A 19,277-nucleotide genomic window follows, 5' to 3' on the forward strand; every position below is an offset into this window, starting at 1 on the left:
CACCACTTTCACTATAGGGGACATTGCATACTCTTGTGTTCCATAATCCCAGTTTTCTTCTCACACGTAAGTCTTGAATTTCAACATCTTGCTTGTCTTTCCCCGAGAGAGATTGTGGGTGCATGTAAATATTTCCCTCCAAACCTTCTAGGTATCTGATACTGACTGTCCAGAGAAAGTCAGCCTGAATGCTCCCTGAAATACTTGCATCTTGAAAGCAGGCCTGCAAAAGCCCTTCATAAAGTAGCACCAAGCTGTCTCTTAATAGTCCCTGGCTTCAGCAAATCCTTTTGCAGCAGTTTTCATGTTAATCACCCTTACAGAACTCTTTAAAAAAAAAAAAAAAAAAAAGCAACAAAAAACCCCAAATAGTTTCTACCAGAGTCACTAAAAGACATACATTTGCTAGAAGATGTGATTGGTTCTAAATGATTGGTGCAGTATGGAAATCCTCTTTCTATGTATTTACTTCCCTACAGGTTGGATCCTATGCCTCAACAGAATTATTAATAAAAATCCCAGATGAATCGAATACCTAAATCCTCATCATTGATATCTTCATCATAAAGTATTCTTTGCCAGGAATCATCATAAGTCGGGGAGGTGTGGGGGGGAGGGGACTTTTTGGCCCAAAGGCCACATCTGGGTATGGAAATTGTGTGGCGGGCCATGAATGCTCACGAAATTGAAGGGGGTGTGTGTGTGTGTGTGTGGGCTCCGGCTGGGGGTGCGGGCTCGGGATGAAGGGTCGGGGGTGCAGGAGGGTGCTCAGGGCTGGGACCAAGGGGTTCAGAGGGCAGGAGGGGGATCAGGGCTGGGGCAAGGGGTTAGGCCATGGGAGGGGGTCGGGGTGCAGGCTCTGGGGGGCGCTTACTTCAAGCAGCTCCCAGAAGCAGTGGTATGTCCCCCCTCCGGCTCCTACACGAAGGCGCAGCCTGGCGGCTCTGAGCGCTGCCCCATCTGCAGGTGCCACCCCTGCAGCTCCCATTGGCCGTGGTTCCCAGCCAATGGGAGCTGCGGGGGCGGCACTTGGGTCGGGGGCAGCGTGTGGAAGTCCCTGGCTGCCTCTATGCATAGAAGCCGGAGGGGGGACATGCTGCTGCTTCTGGGAGCCGCATGAAGCAGGGCAAGCCCTGGACCCCACTCCCCAGCGAGAGCTTGAGGGCTGGATTAAAACATCTGGAGGGCCGGATGTGGCCCCTAGGGTGTAGTTTGCCCACCCCGTCATAAGTGGTTCTTGCCTTTAGCCTTTAATTTCTCACAGCTAAGGTAATGGTCTCAATGCAGCCCTGCATAGAAGTTATTGCAAAACTAGGGACTAAGGCTATTACCTGAGGGGGTTTCTTACACTAAAATAGATACCATGTTTCAAACCTATCAGTGAAGCTAGATAGACTATGCCTGAAACAGCTTTATATTCAGCAGCTTGCTTAACCTGTCCTGTTCTGCAGCTGGAATGAAATGGCTTGAGAGCACCATTTTATTTACTGTGCTACCCTAAGCATCTACTGCCACAAGGAGAGGGTAGACTGCTGAGAAAATGGTCTTCAACCCTTCCAAGCCAAAACCAAATCTGGCCATAGGCCAGGCCTGAAAATTTTCAGGTGCTTCTGTAAATATCCACCAAATACTAATGTCCCTGTGGTAACAGAGCATTAAAATTCCATCAAAATATCTACAAAGTCCTTCCAGACCTTTAAGTGTCCTTTTAACTCTGGTTTCCCTAGTGTAATGATGCTGGGTTTTTCTCATCATACAGGTGCTGAGTGCTCCTTCACTTAGTGTAGAGTGCTTGGCCTGGCCCTATAAAACTGAAGTGACCTAAAAATGCTTTATCTGTCAGAGTGCAACTTTGTTCCTCTGCAGTGCCTCCTTGAGCTGAGTGAGGTGAATCATACTGAATTCTAGCAATGAATCGCTCTTTCTCTCTACCCCTTACAGTGCTGGGGTGCAAACGGGCCACCTTTTTTATCAGAGTCTAGTCGGTATCAACATGTATGACCCTTAATTTAAAATAAACACTGTTGGCATCCCATGCCAGAATGACGACAAAAACTGACAGTTTTGAAATTTCAGTATTTGAGCTTTTTTGATCCACCCCCAAAAATAAACAACCAACATAAAACAAAAACCTGGGGCTGGTTGTTGGTCAGACAGTGCCCTGCTTGACCAGAGACTTGGGTCTTCCTAAGATAAGCAGTTGTGGGAAAACATTCTGCCATAATGGTCTGTAGTTTCCAGCAAGCTTGGTGCCAGACTGCCCATGAACCTGTCCTTTGCTAAACACCAAAAGTGATAAATCTGCATTATGGATTGCCTGAAGAATTTAATTTCTTTTAAAAAAACATGTTTTTTTTTTAAATATTCATGTATTTTGCACATTAAAGAATCTAAACCCTATACAAACATTAATTTTTACAACACCCCTCTGTGATAGGCAAACAGTACAAGTGGGATTTTCAATAGCGCTTAGGCTGTGCCCAACTTTTCTGCCATTTATGATAACGAGGACAGAGTTAAGCCGTCATTAAGTGCTTTTGAAAATCCCAGCCTTAGCAGGCCATATTATCGCCTTTCTTAAGGGAAGCAAAGGTTACGTGACTGCGTGGACACAGCGAGTCAGTGTCAGAGCTGGCAGCAGAATTCAGTAGGTCCTGGGAGCCAGCTACCCACTCTCAGGTTTGTGATGAAAATATTGATGGGCCATTTCTCTAGTGGCCCCAGTATTATAGCCTGTCTTGGCACAAACAATTTGATGATGTTAAGCAGGCATGAGTGTTAATATTTTTAAACCATATTTATTCTTCCAGAAACCCAGGAATTTCTACCTACATTCCTCAAAGTTTCCAAGAATTTGCCTCTGCAGCGTTTGTTGGTGGAATGGGATGTTAGTGACTTAGCCCACAAGTTTGAACTAGAAATGGTTTTTGACATTCAAGTTAGTCGAACTGAAGAAATGAATGTTGTCTGGACTGTAAGTATCTTTTAAAAAACATATTTCAAATGTCTTCATGTATCAATATGAACAAAATCAAACATTCTGGTGTGTAGAAGTAGCTTTGTCACATGGACATGTCCAAGGCTTCATAAGAAGGGTCTACATATTTTACTAGGACCACACTCAATTTAACATAGAAAAGCTGTCTGATCATGGAAACAGAGTATGTTAAGATGGATCATTGAGTTCTAAGTCCATTAGTAAGGTTTCCCCCAAGTGCATGAGGGTGCCTTGAGGACTCCTCCACACTTCTTTAAACTCCATACTAAGGGTCGCTTATTAGAACTTCTATCCTCCTGGCTGAGGAAGAGAAGACAGACATAATTTCCGTTAGTGTTTCTTGTAGCTTCCCTCAAGAAACATGAGTCTAGAATGGGGAAACAAGCTTTGGTCTCCTTTGTGTGAGCCATCAAGCCTGACTATTGATTTGTGAATTTTATTCCTGTTTTCTTCTACTCACCTACTTTAGATGGCTATTGCCCTTCTTATTTTCTATGCTGAGGAAACAGCAAGCATAGGCCTTAGCAGTTGATGCTACTGCTGCCTCCGAGACATTACCTACAAAAATACAATGCCTTGCACTGTTTGTGTATTTTTCTGTGCCTTCCTGAGAATCAACACACACTGGGAATATATGTGTGACAGGATTCCCGGGATGCAGCCTGGCACTGTGGGACTGCTGTGCTTCCTTAACTCTCCAGCCTGGGCAGTCTCTCACAATGCTTTGCTAATGACAAGCAGCAAACCCCTCCAGGCGCTGTGGTCACTCAGCACAATCACATGTGAAGCCCCACACCCAGCTAGGTTGCATGAATGCTCCCAGAGCCACTCATGAATCACACAAAGAAAGGCACCAGCCAAATCCCCCCAGCTCCCAACCTTGTACCTCAGGAATATACAGTCTTGCATTGCTTAAGACGAGTTGTGCAAATTTTTTAATTGGTTCACCACTTCATCAATGGAAAGTGGATATACATCGGCCTTTGTAAGCCTGAGCAAACACCCTTACCAAACACTTCAGGCAAAATCACCGGTAAAGATAATACATTTATTTAACTGTTTAACTACAAAAGATAGATTTTAAGTGATTATAAAAGTGATAAGCAAAAAGAGTTAGTTACCAAAATAAAATAAAATATAAGCACACAGTCTAAACTGTCAACCCTATTAGAGTGGGCAACATCTAGATTAAGCAGTTTTTCTCACCCCACTGGATATTGCAGTCCTCAGTATACAGGTTTGTCCCTTAAACCTGGGCCAGTCTCCTTTGTTGGAGTCTTCAGTCTTCTGAGTGCCCTTGTTGCTTGAAGCGTAGGTGGGGGAAGGAGAAAGGTGAAGCATGGGCCCCCTGTGTTCTGTGTTATACCCTGAGTCCATGTGCTTGGAGAACACACGTCCAGGCACGTCTGGTGGGCATTGCTGAGTCACAAGGTGAAGCAATCCCCGGGTGCATCTCCTGTGAGTGAGTCACTGAATTGTAACTCCTCTGCTGGGCAATGGCTGGTGATGTCTGTTCATCACCCACCCGGGCATTGGTTACCTCTTCCCTTTTCATTGTCTCTGGAGAGCTAATATCTGGGCACTTCCCAAATCTACAGCATATTTTAGTGACAACCATACAACACATTCTCATTATTTCATATGCATTAATGATATACACATTTAGATAGAAAAGGACTTTCAGCACATCATAACCTTTCTCGGATACCTCATATGGCCTGCTTTATATGCAAAATCACAATTCTATACAGATGAGGAATATGCGGGTTACAGGACTCTCCCCCAAGGTATAGAATGTCACAACATAATCAAGAGGGAATAGCCTAAAATTGCTGCTAAGCTTATGCTCCAAGTCACCAAGTTAAATCACCTAGTAAACTGGTGTGAAAGAAGTGTGCTCCAGAAGTGCTTTAACAAAAGTGATATTTTTGAAATCTATATTTGTAGGGCTTTTTTAATTTTTTTTAACCATCTGTTGATTGAAATGTGGGAGAATATTAACCACAGATGTTAAAACCTAGAAAAATCTGAGGAATGTCCTAATTCTCAAGGCCAGTTTCTTATACAAGAAAGCTACTACCCAGGAGAATAGACCGAGAGGGTGGGATTTTTAGATGCATTCAGTGTTGATTGAACTCCGCTTCTGTTGAAGTCAATGGGAGTAGAATTAGAACTATGCTGACCACTTTTGAAAATCCCATCTGCTAGGACATCAAGAATGCAACGTACAGAATCATGCCTGTTAAAAACTAGACTACACTAGAGGCAGGGAGGGTCCACACAGCTGAAAGCCAGAATTGCAAAACTCCCATGGACTTCAATAGGGCCAGGATTTTGCCCGTTGTGTTTTAAGGAAGCAAAATGCCTCCCAGGCTGAGTATGGTTCACAGTAAATTGCCATTTATACCTCTCTAATTTGTGTATGCAGCACAGAGAATGCCCCTTCCCAATGGAATGCTATCATTCTCATACCTCATGCAAACTAAACTGACTTTTGGGGCTTTTGCATCTTTGGAAGAAAGAGTTTGGCTTTAGATCCATTTTAGGGGGAAAAGAGTGATTAATGCCAAGAGGACAAATAGTCTTGATTAAGATAATAGCTAGTGCTTGGAAACAGACATGGCATCCCATTAGTCTAGCAATAAAGCTAATGCTTCAGTATAAAATAAATGGTCATTTGTGGCATCCTTACTTAAAGAGTAATAGACTCATTATAGTTATTTAGATTTATTTACCATTTAGGGCCCAATTCAAATTGACACAATTTAATAGGGAAGAATATGAGAGCACATTATGCATTATCACTTCCCATAGAAATTGAAGTGATGGATTCAAAATCAACATGGTGCATGTTTGATTTGCCTTCCACTGAAAGACAGAGAGGCTTGTAAATCCCAGGTCAGTACGCTGAACTTATATGACTAATATCCAATGGATAGGGTGAAAGCTTAACATACAAAGTCCATTTGGTCAGTTGTTGTGTGTCACTACTAGCAGCTTATGTACTTACTACTATTTTATTGTAAAGAAGAAAGTACCATAATAATACAATGGATGAGTGATATCGTTCATGCTGAAGCAAGTATAGTTTGCATACTATTCAGAACAGAAGCTAAAGAGTTCCCCTGAAATTAAAAATAACCATTAAATCATAAAATGCCACTGAAATCAATTGTAAAAGTCTGGGGAGAAAAGCCATTGAAGAAAGTGTTCTTATGAACAGAGATAGTGATGCTGAATTCTAGTCCTAGTCAGAGCTGTCAGTGGAGCTATGCTGATTTATACCAGCTGAGAATAGGACCCAGTTTCTTGTTTTTTAAAAATGAGAAGCATTCTGAGCTGTACACTTGCAGCAAGCAATTCAATTAGAATAGTGTGAGAGAGAGAGAGAGAGTGTGTGTGTGTTTTTTTGTAGTGGCCTTGAGCCATGCTCCTGCACTGGGGCTGTGCAGAACTGCAGCATGCTGGGAAAAATGCACCCCCCCTTCAGTAAACAGAGCAACATTTGCCTGCATGGCTAGTCTGGTCCTTGAATCAGTTTGAGTCGTAGTGACTACAGGGTTTCCCCGTGCACTATGTGCACTAGCAGGGATAGCCCCATGCATGGTCTCTGTGCTCAGGAGGGTGTCGGGAATGAGATTGCAAGGGATCTTCCACCAGGCAGGAACCAGCCTCTGTCCAGCCCTTCATTAATTTTGCTAGTATGTTATCGTTCACTTTTTTACAGGATTAAAACTACCAACTTGCTGTATAAATGATTCCCTAAGACCTCTTCGCTGTCATCAACATCTTTTCCATTGTATATTTTAGACAGTCACTATCCCCATAGAATATTACGGTTGGAAGGGACCTCAGGAGGTTATCTAGTCCAACCCCCTGCTCAAAGCAGGATCAATCCCCAACTAAATCATCCCAGCCAGGGCTTTGTCAAGCCGGACGTTAAAAACCTCTAAGGAAGGAGATTCCACCATCTCCCTAGGTAATCCATTTCAGTGCTTCACCACCCTCCTAGTGAAAAAGTTTTTCCTAATATCCAACCTACACCTCCCCCATTGCAACTTTCTTCTTCTTGGCTTCCATAGACAGATAAGTATCCTTGCAACAGTAACAACAAAGAGTCTGGTGGCACCTTAAAGACTAACAGATTTATTTGGGCATAAGCTTTCGTGAGTAAAAACCTCACTTCTTCGGAAGTGAGGTTTTTACTCACGAAAGCTTATGCCCAAATAAATCTGTTAGTCTTTAAGGTGCCACCAGACTCTTTGTTGTTTTTGTAGACACAGACTAACACGGCTACCCCCTGATACTTGCAACAGTAGTATATTTTAAAATTTATTTTGCAAATTACAAAGCCCCACCATATCTTTTAAACCATTTCCTACCATGCCTTTTGTTCCCCATCCCATTGTGGAATTTTCAGCTCTTTTTCAGCCTGAGGACTACAGTCAAATATAAAATTAATTCTCCACCAATACAGATATATATATAGTAGCAGTGTAGAGTGAGGATGTACATAAGCCTCCAGATGATCGGAAAACTATCAAGTGTGCAGCTATGCATTGAATGGTGTATGTTCAAATTAGCATAACTGCAAGCACAATCAACCTACTGGTCACCTGAAAGTGAAATTACTACTTTCGAACGTACAGGGCCTGATCCACCACTGCATGATTCTGATTTTATGTGGACATAGCTTCACTGATTTCAGTAAAATTGCACCAGCATAGGGTGGAAACAATACAATTGTGAATCAAGCCTGCAGTCTCGCTAACTACACGTGTAAAGGAGGTCTATAGTTACACACAAACTTTTTTGAAAATTTGAGATGCAGGATTACAACTGGGATTTTCAAGGAGCCTTAGGGAGTTACACACCCAATGTTACCTGGGGTTTTCAGAACCCAAAACAGTGGTAACTTACCTTTTATTTTAGGTGGTGTCAGAAATAAATTAATGGGAACACAGTGCTGTCGTCCATTTAATGACTGATATAAGCAAGCATGCTCTTATTTAAAACTACTATTTATTAGATATTAAGCACACACACACAACTGGTTTAGGACATTCCAGACATAGTTACCCACAATCTGAGATGGTTTTGAGTGATTAACAGCCGGGCTTCCAGGGACTCTTTTTCCATACAGCTGATGGGGAGTTTAGCTGTCAGCTCCTTGCCCGAAGAAAAGCTCCCTCAGACTGCTCTGAGGTATTTACTTTTGCCTAATTTTTTATAGCTAACTTTAACAAAGCACATAACCTATAGTGACTCCTAGTGGTTTGCATAACAACCTCTACTGGGTTACCAATTTTTTAAATTTTAATAAACTACTTATTATTTTAAAACATTTTAAATATTTTTAGTTAACAACAACAACAACAACATGTCAGGGGCACCTAAAACCCAGGTTGTGATTGACATACTTCTTATAATTTGTTTTATTTTTTTATTCTGATTAACAAATTACAAGCATGCAGCTGTCTGACCTTGTCTCACAAAGGCCCAAGATTATTCCTAGCTATGTGATGTTTGGTTTTCAGCTGGCAGAGGCTGAACGTACAACATGGCTGACTGTCGTACTGTCAAGTTCTGGGGCACACGCAGGAATGTCAGTTCCGGGGTAACACCAACTCCTATCTTATGTCATAACAGCTAAACCCAATTCCAAACTAAGCATTCTACATGTGTTTTTGTTCACCATACTCCGCATACTCTGCCTGAATAGCAAACTTACCTATTGTTTGTTTTTAGGAGTATTATAACACAACTCTCAGTAAATTGAATAAAACTCTGCACTGGAGTTGGGATTCAGAATTACCTTTGGAATGCATGTCCCACTCTGTAAGAATCAGGAGCATGGTGAATGATGAAAGATTCCCTAAAATCTGGAGTCGTTGGAGTCAGTGGGAGACCGTGCTGGGTAAGCAAAGCAAGACTTTGGGATATTTCCTTGCTGATTTAATGCTGTGGTTTAATTTGCTAGTGTAAAACCAGTAAAATATTGGAGTTCATGTCAGCAGTGGCTATGCAACATCAGTGGACCATTTTAGAATATACTGCTAATACAGCAGAACCCCGTTTATCTGATCTAATTTGACTAAATCAGACAAGCAAAAATCAGGATAAACCAGAGAATGGGAAAATGTGATGCTGCAGAACCATCTAGTGGCCACAGGAGAGATCACCCGCTTCTGGCCTTGGAGTCCTGGTTGTTCAGTAAACGCAGAGAGCCGGTTAAGGGAGGGTCAGATAAACGGGGTTCTACTGTACTTGTCTGTACTGTTTCATAGAACCATAGAAATGTGGGAGTGGAAGGGCCCTCATGAGGTCATCTAGTCTTCCTCTGCCTTCCCTCCTGCCCCACCCCCCAGCGCTGTGCTGGGGCAGGATTAAGTATACCTAGCACATCCCTGAAAAGTGTTTGTCTAACCTGGGTTCTTTAAATCTCCAATGGCAGGGTTCCACAGCCTCCCTAGATAACATGTTCCAGTGCTTAACTATCCTTACAGTTTTGGTCTCAGAATCAACATCAAGAAGACAGAAGTGACATACCAGCCTGTTCCAAAAAAGCCTTATGTAGAGCCTATCATCACAGTGCATGTCCAAACTCTCCAGGCATTGGACAAGTTCACCTACCTCAGCAATACACTGTCACATGCAGTTCACATTGATAGTGAAACCAATGCCAGAACTGCCGAAGCAAGTGTGGCCTTTGGCAGACAATATGTGGGAATGCACAGGGATTAGTCAACAAACAAAACTGAAGGTCTACAAAGGTATCATGTTTGCAACTTTGATGTATGCATGCAAAACCTAGATGGTGTATAGATGCCATGTTATGAAGCTGAATCACTTTCACATGGGCGGTTTGAGGAAACTGATAAGGTTAAGATGGCAAGACAAGGTTCCAGATAGCGAGATTCTCATACGGGCAGGTATTCTAAGCATCCATACTCTGTTGATGAAATCACAGATGAGATGAGTAGGCCATGTCACCAGAATGTCAGGTGAGCAACTGCCAAAGATCTTTTATGGTGAACTAAAGTAGGGAAAATGCTCTCAGGGAGGCCAGAAGAAATTTTTCAAAGACTCCCTGAAGTTGTCCTTGGGGCATTTCAACAGAGTTTTGAGAAGATCTTCGTCATGATCATGACCATCTACCTGGCAAAGTCTCATCCATACTGGAGCATCAGTCTGAGTAGAGGAGAACTACTGAGGCAGAGCAGAAGTGCCAGCAGCATAAATCTCACAGCAGCAGCATGTCCACTGTTAATCAAGTAACCCAATCAAGTAATGTCCCAGCATGTCCACAAGTTAATCAAGTAACCCAATCTCTTGTTCAGTGTGCTACAGACAGTTCAAAGCTCAAATTGCACTGATCAGACAATCATGTGTTCACAGAAACCAAATCAATCAGTAATATCATGGTCATCTTCGAACTCGAAGGACGAACAACAACAACATCCTTATAGTTAGAAAGTTTTTCCTAATATCTAGCCTAAATCTTCTTTGTTGCAAACTAGAATGTTTACTTCTTGTCCTTCCTTCAGTGGGTATGGAGAACAATTGATCACTGTCCTCTTTATGACAGATTTGAAACCAGATATCAGGTCTCCTCCCTCAGCCTTCTCTTCACTAGAATAAACATGTTCAGTTCTTTCAATTTTTCCTCATACGGTTTTCCAGCCCTTTTTCCATTTTTGTTGGACGCTCTCCAGTTTGTCCGCATCTTTCTGAAAATGTGGTGCCCAGAACTGGACACAGTACTGACCAGTGCTGGGACAATTACCTCCTGTGCCTTACATATGACACTCAAATTAATACATACCAATATACTTGCCTTTTTTGCAACTACATCACATTGATGATTTGTATTCAATTTGTGATCCACTATAACCCACAGATCCTTTTCTTCCTAAGTGAAGTATTTCACACTTGTCTTCATGGAATTTCATCTTGTTGATTTCAGACCAATTCTAATCCTGTCTTCCAATCCAACTCCTTCCAGCTTGTTGCATCTGCACATTTTATAAATATGTTCTGTACTTCATTATCTAAATCATTAATGAAAATACTAAATGGCACTGGCCCCAGAACAGACTCTGCAGGACCCCTCTTCATACATCCTCCCATCTTAACAGCAAACCATTTTGCAGATACAGACTAACACGGCTGCTACTCTGAAACCTACTCTTTGAGTATAATTTTTCAGCCAGTTGTGCACCCACTTTATAGTAATTTAATCTAGACCACAGTCCTTAGTTTGCTTAGGACTATGTCATGTAGGAGTGTGCCAAAAACCTTCCTGATATATTGTGTCTACTGCTTCCCCACTATAGAATAGGCTGTAAAGATGTCAAAGAAGGAAATTAGATTGGTTTGGCATGATTTGTTTTTGACAAATTCACGTTAGCTATTACTTATCACCCTAGTTTCCTCTAGGTTTGAACAATTGTTTCATTTAGTGCATTGTTTTTAATGTTTTTACTGTCCTAGAAAAATGATAAAACTTCCAACTATTGTTTAATCTCATTAGAAAAACTGTAGTCAGCAAATTAAAACAGATAGAGTATTACTGTATACAATCAAGGAAGAAAGATAGCTTTCTTTTTTTCTTAACTGTGTCACGGATTTGCTATGCAACCTTGGACAAAATGCTTCACCTTCCTGTGCTTCCCTTTATCCAATTGTAGCATAGATAGAACAAGGGTCACTTTCCTTACAGGAGATAATGAAGATTGATTACATTTTGTATAGTGCTTTGAGATCCTCAGATGAAAACTACAATACAATTGCAAAGTATAAAGTATGAGACAACCTGCTCACTAACACCAATCCTGGCATAAAAGTAGTAAAACTGTGAAAAGTGGTACAGATCTCATTAACTTTATTTAGAAAACAAACGCGTATGCATGGAATTCCCTCTAAAGGGCTCAGTCTTGCAGCCTTTGTCGACTGGGACTAGTCACATGGATAAAGTCAGTAGGATTCTGATCACAATAAATGGAGTTAAATTTAAAATAGACTTTTATATGTTTTGAGAGTGTGGTTTTTATTCTCAAAGAAAAAGACTATATGAGATGAGAATGTTATCATGAGTTGGGCATCTGGTTGAATGGCAGGTTTCTTACCTGCATTCTTAATTTAAAAGTTTCTACTGAAGGAAATGAGAAATGTAAGTATTGAATAAGTTAATTAGCAAAACCTCATGCTATATGATGGTTTTATTTTACAGGAAATTTTTAATGCTGTTAATCCAGATTATATTAAATCATGTATTTAAAATATGTTCAGTTTTAGTTTCAGTAAAGTTATATAAATTACGTTTTATACCTGGCTAGAAGGCAATTGAGTTGTACAACTCCAGGATCTCTTAGGCTATGTCTACACTACACGTCTTACAGCAGCACAGCTGTGCCGCTACAGCCGCGCTGTTGTAAGGACCATGGTGTAGCCACTCTTTGTTGCCAGGAGAGTGCTCTCCTGATGACAAAATAAAACCACCTCCAACAAGGAGGGCGGTAGCTTCGTTGGTGGGAGAGTGTCACCTCCCGATGAAGTGCTGTCCGCACTGGTGCTTTTCATCATTAAAACTTTTGTCGTTTGGGGGGTAATTTTTTCACGCGCCCGAGCAACAAAAGTTTTAACGATGAAAGTGCAGTGTAGACGCAGCCTGAGGGCATGTCTTCACTAGCAACGTTAAAGCGCTGTCGCGGCAGCGCTTTAACGTGGGTGTGTAGTCACGGCATCAGTGCTAGAAGAGCACTGGTACACTGTCTACACTGGCACTTTACAGCGCTGAAAGTTGCAGCGCTGTAAAGTGCCAGTGTAGACAAGGCCTTAGTCTTTGAGGATAAATTTAGTCCTATTTTGTGGTATATCCGGAATGTCCTTTGCAATGCTGCTGTAGTAAACAAGGAAGCTATAATATCCTTACCACTGAAGTCTGACTTGTTCCTTTGATTAGGGCTCTTCTGGGAAGGCAATGTCTCTTCGGAAGCTGTTGCATAATAATTCTTGGACTCAGTGCAGAATCACTTCAACAATTTCAACTTTGTAACAGCATCATGTGTTCTGTTAATGTGGGGCATAAATTAACCACTGGTGATTCTTGCTTCACTGTCATTAGGCTGTAGTATTCATATAAACTAATACTGAGAACCACGAGTTACCGGTATTAATGTTTCTCTGAAGTTTATATTTTTTTCCCTAATGCACAATTGTTGATTTGGCTCTGCATTCATGTACTAGTTTAATATGAACAGACAGAAGCCACTCTGTAGCTAAGGTTATAACAAGGTTTCTATTTCAGAGGTGTAGCCGTGTTAGTCTGTATCAGCAAAAACAACGAGGCATCCTTGTGGCACTTTAGAGACTAACAAATTTAACAAATTTGTTAGTCTCTAAGGTGCCACAAAGGTTTCTATTATAAGGCTTCTGGGACTTAGAGCCACAATCGTTTAGGCTGCCTTGGTGAACTCCTAGTCACATGGAAGTCAATGGTTGAACTCCCATTTGCTTCACAAAGGCCAGGATTTCACCCCTTAACTCTGTACTTCAATATTTCCACATTTTTGAAAAAGGGTAACCGTAATTTAGAGTTTTTAGATATTTTATCATTTAATTAGGGGAGGGGGTGGAAGGGATGAGGATGGGGGTTAGGATTTCAACTACAGCTCTCCAGGAAGTTGTTTTTTGTTTTTTTAAAGTTTTGATACAGACTTATAATCTTAACTAGTTTCTCACAGGTTTGTGTCTGGCAATCATAATTAATATTAAGGACAAGAGACACTAGTAATAAACCAACTACTAATGTCACTTCCGAATGAACTTCTGTGAACTTTATTCGTAGAACACAGGAAAAATTGACTGAATACAAGGCAGTGATTAGCTCTTTCAGATTGACTGTTTTCACTGGAACAGCATCATTTTTGGTGAACTTACATGACTTTTAAAAATGTGTTTTGAAAGGATGACTAAACGGTTTAGTTAAGGAACTACTATCTGCACTGGTTCAGGTTTGCACAGGTCCTGCTTGGATTTAGATACTAGAAACGTTACCAAATGTAGCAGGAGAAGCACAGGGCCCTTAACTTGGGTCTTGGCAGATAAAAAGCCTTTCAAACTCACCTTTTAATGGATGAAATCTTTTTATTCTAGTTAGACTGAAACCATAAGGGATCCATTTATGAATTAACATTGGACATTTCCTGGTCATTAAGGAACAAATGTTCACATATAGCATCCCAGCTTGCCTTTGCAAAATCGTATATACAAATCCCGCATTAGAGGCCAGATGTAAAGCCCACTAAAGTTAATGGGAGCCTTTCCATTGAATTCATTGGGTTCTGGATCAGGTCCTAGGGGGTGAAATTCACCACTGTACAAAGTCTCATGCACCACTTAAGTTTTATATCTTATGGGTTTAAGTAGGACTGAAGTGGGAGAACATCACATGAGGGTGTACAAATAGATGTCTGCATGTGGATAGTTGAGGTACAATTACCAGATGTGTGCAAATGCCTAGTTATGCATTCAAAGTCACAGGCACCTATCTTGAGTACCCTTTTGAAAACTTATCTCTAGTGCTTTCTCAGCTATCGAGTCATGGGGTAGACTGTTCATAAGAGACTCCACGGCATAAAGAAAGAACATTCAAATGAAAAGATTTATTCTTTTGTATCTTGCAGGCCTAGATACTTCAGATGACAACACACCATACATCTTCCCAGAAGATAAAGTTGTAGAGGAAGGCTCAAATGTCACTTTTTGCTGCATTGGAGGCAAAGATAGCCGAATTTTGAATATTATGTTTAATTACACTGATTATTATTACCCAGGCTCAAACACAAGCCAGCGAAACATGGTGATTACTATGAATAAGGTGTTGCATGCAGAAATACCTGGCATTCCTGTCTTTTGTAACATCTCTGGTAAAGGAAGCAAAAATTACAGTGCAACACTTCTCTTTGTGGGCAGTAAGTACACTCTTTGCTTAAGGTCTCTTTCTGTTGCTGGGAGGGGTTGTAAAGTTCAAGGGGTGGGTTCTGAACTGCTATAAATTAACATTGCTCCGGTGGCCTCTGTGGAGCTATGCCTATTGACACCAGCTGAGGAACTGGCTCCAACTGTGCCCTCGCATTACACATTCCGGAGAAGAAAAGTTTGTTTTCAAGTGTAAAGAGTGCAAGTAGATTTTGACTAAAAGAGGTTCATGGATTAATCCCAAGACCTATTAATGCTTTAGCAAACAGATAAACCTGGGAGCTTAGATTAATAACTTTGGTAGATACTAAAAATCATGGACTGAATAAAGACACTAGATTTATGGCTCATTACAGTAATCTACTCCCCTCCCTTCCCTTTCCCCTGCAGCTGCCTTCCTCCTCCAACTGGAGGGGTGTTAACAGGCCACTTCACCTTGAACAGTCTCTTGAAATATGTGTTAACTACTTATGCTAAACAATCTGTTCTACCTTGTATTTAGCTGTGACACTCTGAATACATTTCCCAGGCTTTGTCTCCACTACAAATTACTTCGGTAAAAGTTACATCGCTCAGAGGTGTAAATAATCCACACCCAAGTGTTGCAAGTTATACTGATCTAAGCGCCCGGGTGGTCAGCACTTTGTCGGACATAACTACCGCCTCTCGCTAAGGCGTCTTCACTAGAAGCGCTACAGCGGTGCAGCTGCATCAGTGCAGATGTGCTGCTGTAGCGTAGACCTACACAGAGCTCTTCTTCAGGTCTGAAGCTAAGCTCAAAAGCTTGCCTCTCCAACAGAAGTTGGTCCAGTAAAAGATATTACCTCACCCAGCTTCTCTCTCTAATATCCTGAGACTAGAGTGACCAGATGTCCCGATTTTATAGGGACAGTCCCAATATTTGGGGCTTTTTCTTATATAGGCATCTATTACCCCCCATCCCCCGTCCTGATTTTTCATACTTTCTATCTAGTCACCCTACCTGGGACTCTCACAGCTACAACAACACTGAATTAGCAACCACTGTCAAGCTGGGTGAGATCTTTTATTGGACAAGATTGGAGAGAGAGAGAGAGAGAAAAGATTTCGAGCTTACACAGCTCTTCTTCTGGTCCAATATGGTCTCCTAAGAATTCAGCCTGAATGTGCACAATACTAGCATAGCATAAAACTTTTCCCCTACAAGTACAGAAGTAAATTTTAAGTTGGGTGATGCCCTAAACATTGGATAGATCATTATTTTACATAAATAACATGTTTGGAGTACAGTGATCTTTCAGAGTACAGTACATTTTAGTCTGCTTTCTTCTCTGAGGCGGTCTTTGTTTGAGTGCAATTGAAATAATAATGCCTGTAGTCAACCAGCCTTTGTACATGCATCCGAAGAAGTGGGCTGTAGTCCACGAAAGCTTATGCTCTAATAAATTTGTTAGTCTCTAAGGTGCCACAGGTACTCCTGTTCCTTTGTACATGTTAATCGTTAGTTAAAGGCAAAAATGTTATGTAGCTGTTGCTACATTTGTCATGTTGATCTTCTCCTTGGTTTTAATTACAAGAACCACCTTATGAGCCTAAAGATCTTTCCTGTGACACTCGGGACATGGAGACATTAACTTGTACTTGGAATCCAGGAGAAAATACCTATCTTTATGGGCCTCATTCAACAAAATACCACTTGTTTGAAAGGTAAGTTTTCTCAATTGATTAAATTAGTTCTATGGCCTGTGCTATACAGGAGGTCTGACAACATGATCTAATGGTCCCTTCTGCCCTTGGAATCTATTAAAGTATTTTTCTCTGTATGCTATAAGAAATTGCACCCTTTTCCAGATCATTAAGCAATACATTCAAACAACAAAGGTTTACAGCAAAGAACTTTGGAGCACCCACCATAACACTTTCTCATGTTGTAAACTGACCAACTAGCCTCACTCTTCGTTTTCTCTCCTCACCAGTTTCTGATCCATCACACTAATAAATTACCTCCTTAACCAGGACTGACTGATTTTCTTTAATAGGTTCTTGTGAGGGCCTTTGTCAAAGCTTTTTGAACGTCGAAGTGAGTCCTAGAAATATATTCTCCTTTACTCACTATTTTGTCAAAAGGGCTGGATGGCTCATTCTGTTCCCACCACCTCGTGGTAGTCAGAGACAGCCCAGGAGCCAAGCTCTCTAATCAGAGTGAGCCACACTCATTTTCTCACTTCTAGCCCTGCCTAAGATTAGGGTTGTTGTTGGACAGTCTGGAAAGCATCAGTGTTCTATGGCCTGGATCCTACAAACAGTTATAGACTTGAGTAAGTTTGTGCATGTGAGTTCAATCCATTCAGGACACTGTATAACAGCTTAACCTCTGCTGAAAAGCCAACAGTACTGAAAATACTGATGGGCTGTTACTGAACCGTCTTGCATAAGGCCATTTTAGAATTGAATTGGTCAGAATTTTAGTATTTAACTCCCATGAAATTTTTCTGTGGTCAACAGCAAGAACATTGGGAATTCATCCAATTCTCTGTCCCCACAGTTCTTCTGCAGAATACTGAGTGGCATGAACAGTCAGCCCATGAAACAAGAAAGAACTATTAGATCACCCAACCTCATTAGATAATCAGCCACAGTTGCTTACCAACTTCTGAAAGCTTTTTGCTTTTCAAATAAACCATTCCTGGGTACCCTCCTTTATACCACAGTTCTTTTAAAATATAATAGAAATTACTATTTGTTACATTTGTTGATGGAGAATTATGCATATACAATAGCTGTATTTTTATTTAAGTTTTAGTTCTGTTCTAGGTAGGCATCACAGTTTCTGAATCCATTGTTGCACTTCTGCAGCATTTATCATTTTAAACCAAAGAAAAATAAACCAGTGTCTTTTTCCTTTCTCTTGAAAGGTTTTCCCAAAAAACATTGTGCTACCAAGAAACAGTAACGTATCTAGAACCCATCCATTGTTCTTGGGCCATAGACCAGCAGATGATATACAACTTAACACTGACTGCCCAAAACCCTCTAGGAGAGAGAAGTGCTAATTTTGTCCTTGATGTAGCTCAAAGAGGTAAGGATTTTTCTGCTCCTTGTTGATGTTTTGAAGGTTCTTTTGGGTAGGCTGAAGATCACCACCAGCAAACATTCTGAGGCCACCCCTCCTATTTCTCTATGAGGCAGAATTGTCTGAAAACCGCTCTCAGATTTAAAGCTAGAAATATGTTTGTTCCTTCCCAGCTTGCCCTGATTCCCATCTTCTCTGTGCCCGCACTTGCCTGCTCCCTCTTCAGTTTCAGTTTTGCAGCTGCTGTTACCGATGAACACAGTCTGATCTCCAGGTTGAGAGCTAAGTGATCAAAATTATCCCTTTTGTGGCCTCAGAATCTGCCAAATGTCCAAATGTGAGGAGTGATGTGCAACAAAGGGCCCAAATGAGGGGCACAAAAAAGGGAGCCACTCAGGAAACAAAGTGCTGTGGGATCATTCCTTTGGCGTACAGAACTTTGACACCACAGTTGCATGTTTCTGATGTAAATCTTCAAAAACAAAAGGGAGAGGACACCAAATTTGTGTGGGATGGACATAACTGAGACTAAACTGAATGATTCCCTCATTATGAGTGACATTTGAGTGGTAAACACATTATTACAGAGTCTGAGGGAGTGAGCGCATGCCACCCATGAGCAGTGGATGACAGTAGTATCATCATGCTAGTGCATGAGACAAGAAGAGCAATTTACCATAAGTAAAGCAGAACAATTGACTATACCCAAAATGCTCTCAAATGCATAAAGGAAACACACTGAAAACACAAGAAAATGAGTTTCTTTTCTCCAACTGCTTTTAGTTCTAGGAATTGTAGGTGCTTCTTGTAACAATACTAGATGTTTCTTTCTGATGGTATAAAGCTTTACGTTTTGAGTGTTCTTCTAACCAGTCTTTTTAGGCAAGTCCTGCCATTTTTCTATCACTACAGATATTTGCTGTAGATTTTTTGCTGATTTTAACAACATTAGCAAAAAAAGCAAAACCAAATTTACACCCAACATTTCCAGCTCTGCAGTATCAATAATGGAAGTATTCAAGGGTCAGATTTGGACACCATCTAGTCTACTACTCCTTATGGAGCACATATCCTCTGAGGATCTCAAAAGGACTTTAACAAGGGAAGATGAATAGCAGTAGGCCCATTTTTCAGATGCAGAAACTGAGCCACAGAAAGTTTAATTGACCTGCTCACATTCAGTCAATAGAAGAGTGGTGAATAGAACTGCAAGTCTTTGGCTCCTAGTCCAGTGAACTATTTCTG

The 19,277-nt window shown here is 41.1% G+C and overlaps 1 protein-coding gene across 2 annotated transcripts in view; it reads left to right on the forward strand.

Annotated features, from left to right (window-relative positions):
• The window catches only part of OSMR (oncostatin M receptor), a 73,267-nt gene that overhangs the window by 37,172 nt on the left and 16,818 nt on the right, over nt 1-19,277 (forward strand). For both annotated transcript variants that reach the window (XM_034774309.1, XM_034774308.1), the window contains exons 3-7: nt 2,811-2,974; nt 8,747-8,915; nt 14,686-14,973; nt 16,537-16,666; nt 17,875-18,038. In XM_034774309.1, the coding sequence (XP_034630200.1) occupies nt 2,811-2,974; nt 8,747-8,915; nt 14,686-14,973; nt 16,537-16,666; nt 17,875-18,038 (915 nt within the window). The remainder of the gene's footprint in view (nt 1-2,810; nt 2,975-8,746; nt 8,916-14,685; nt 14,974-16,536; nt 16,667-17,874; nt 18,039-19,277) is intronic.

This window comes from Trachemys scripta, chromosome 6 (assembly GCF_013100865.1).
Source record: "Trachemys scripta elegans isolate TJP31775 chromosome 6, CAS_Tse_1.0, whole genome shotgun sequence".
Taxonomy (NCBI): Eukaryota; Metazoa; Chordata; order Testudines; family Emydidae; genus Trachemys; species Trachemys scripta.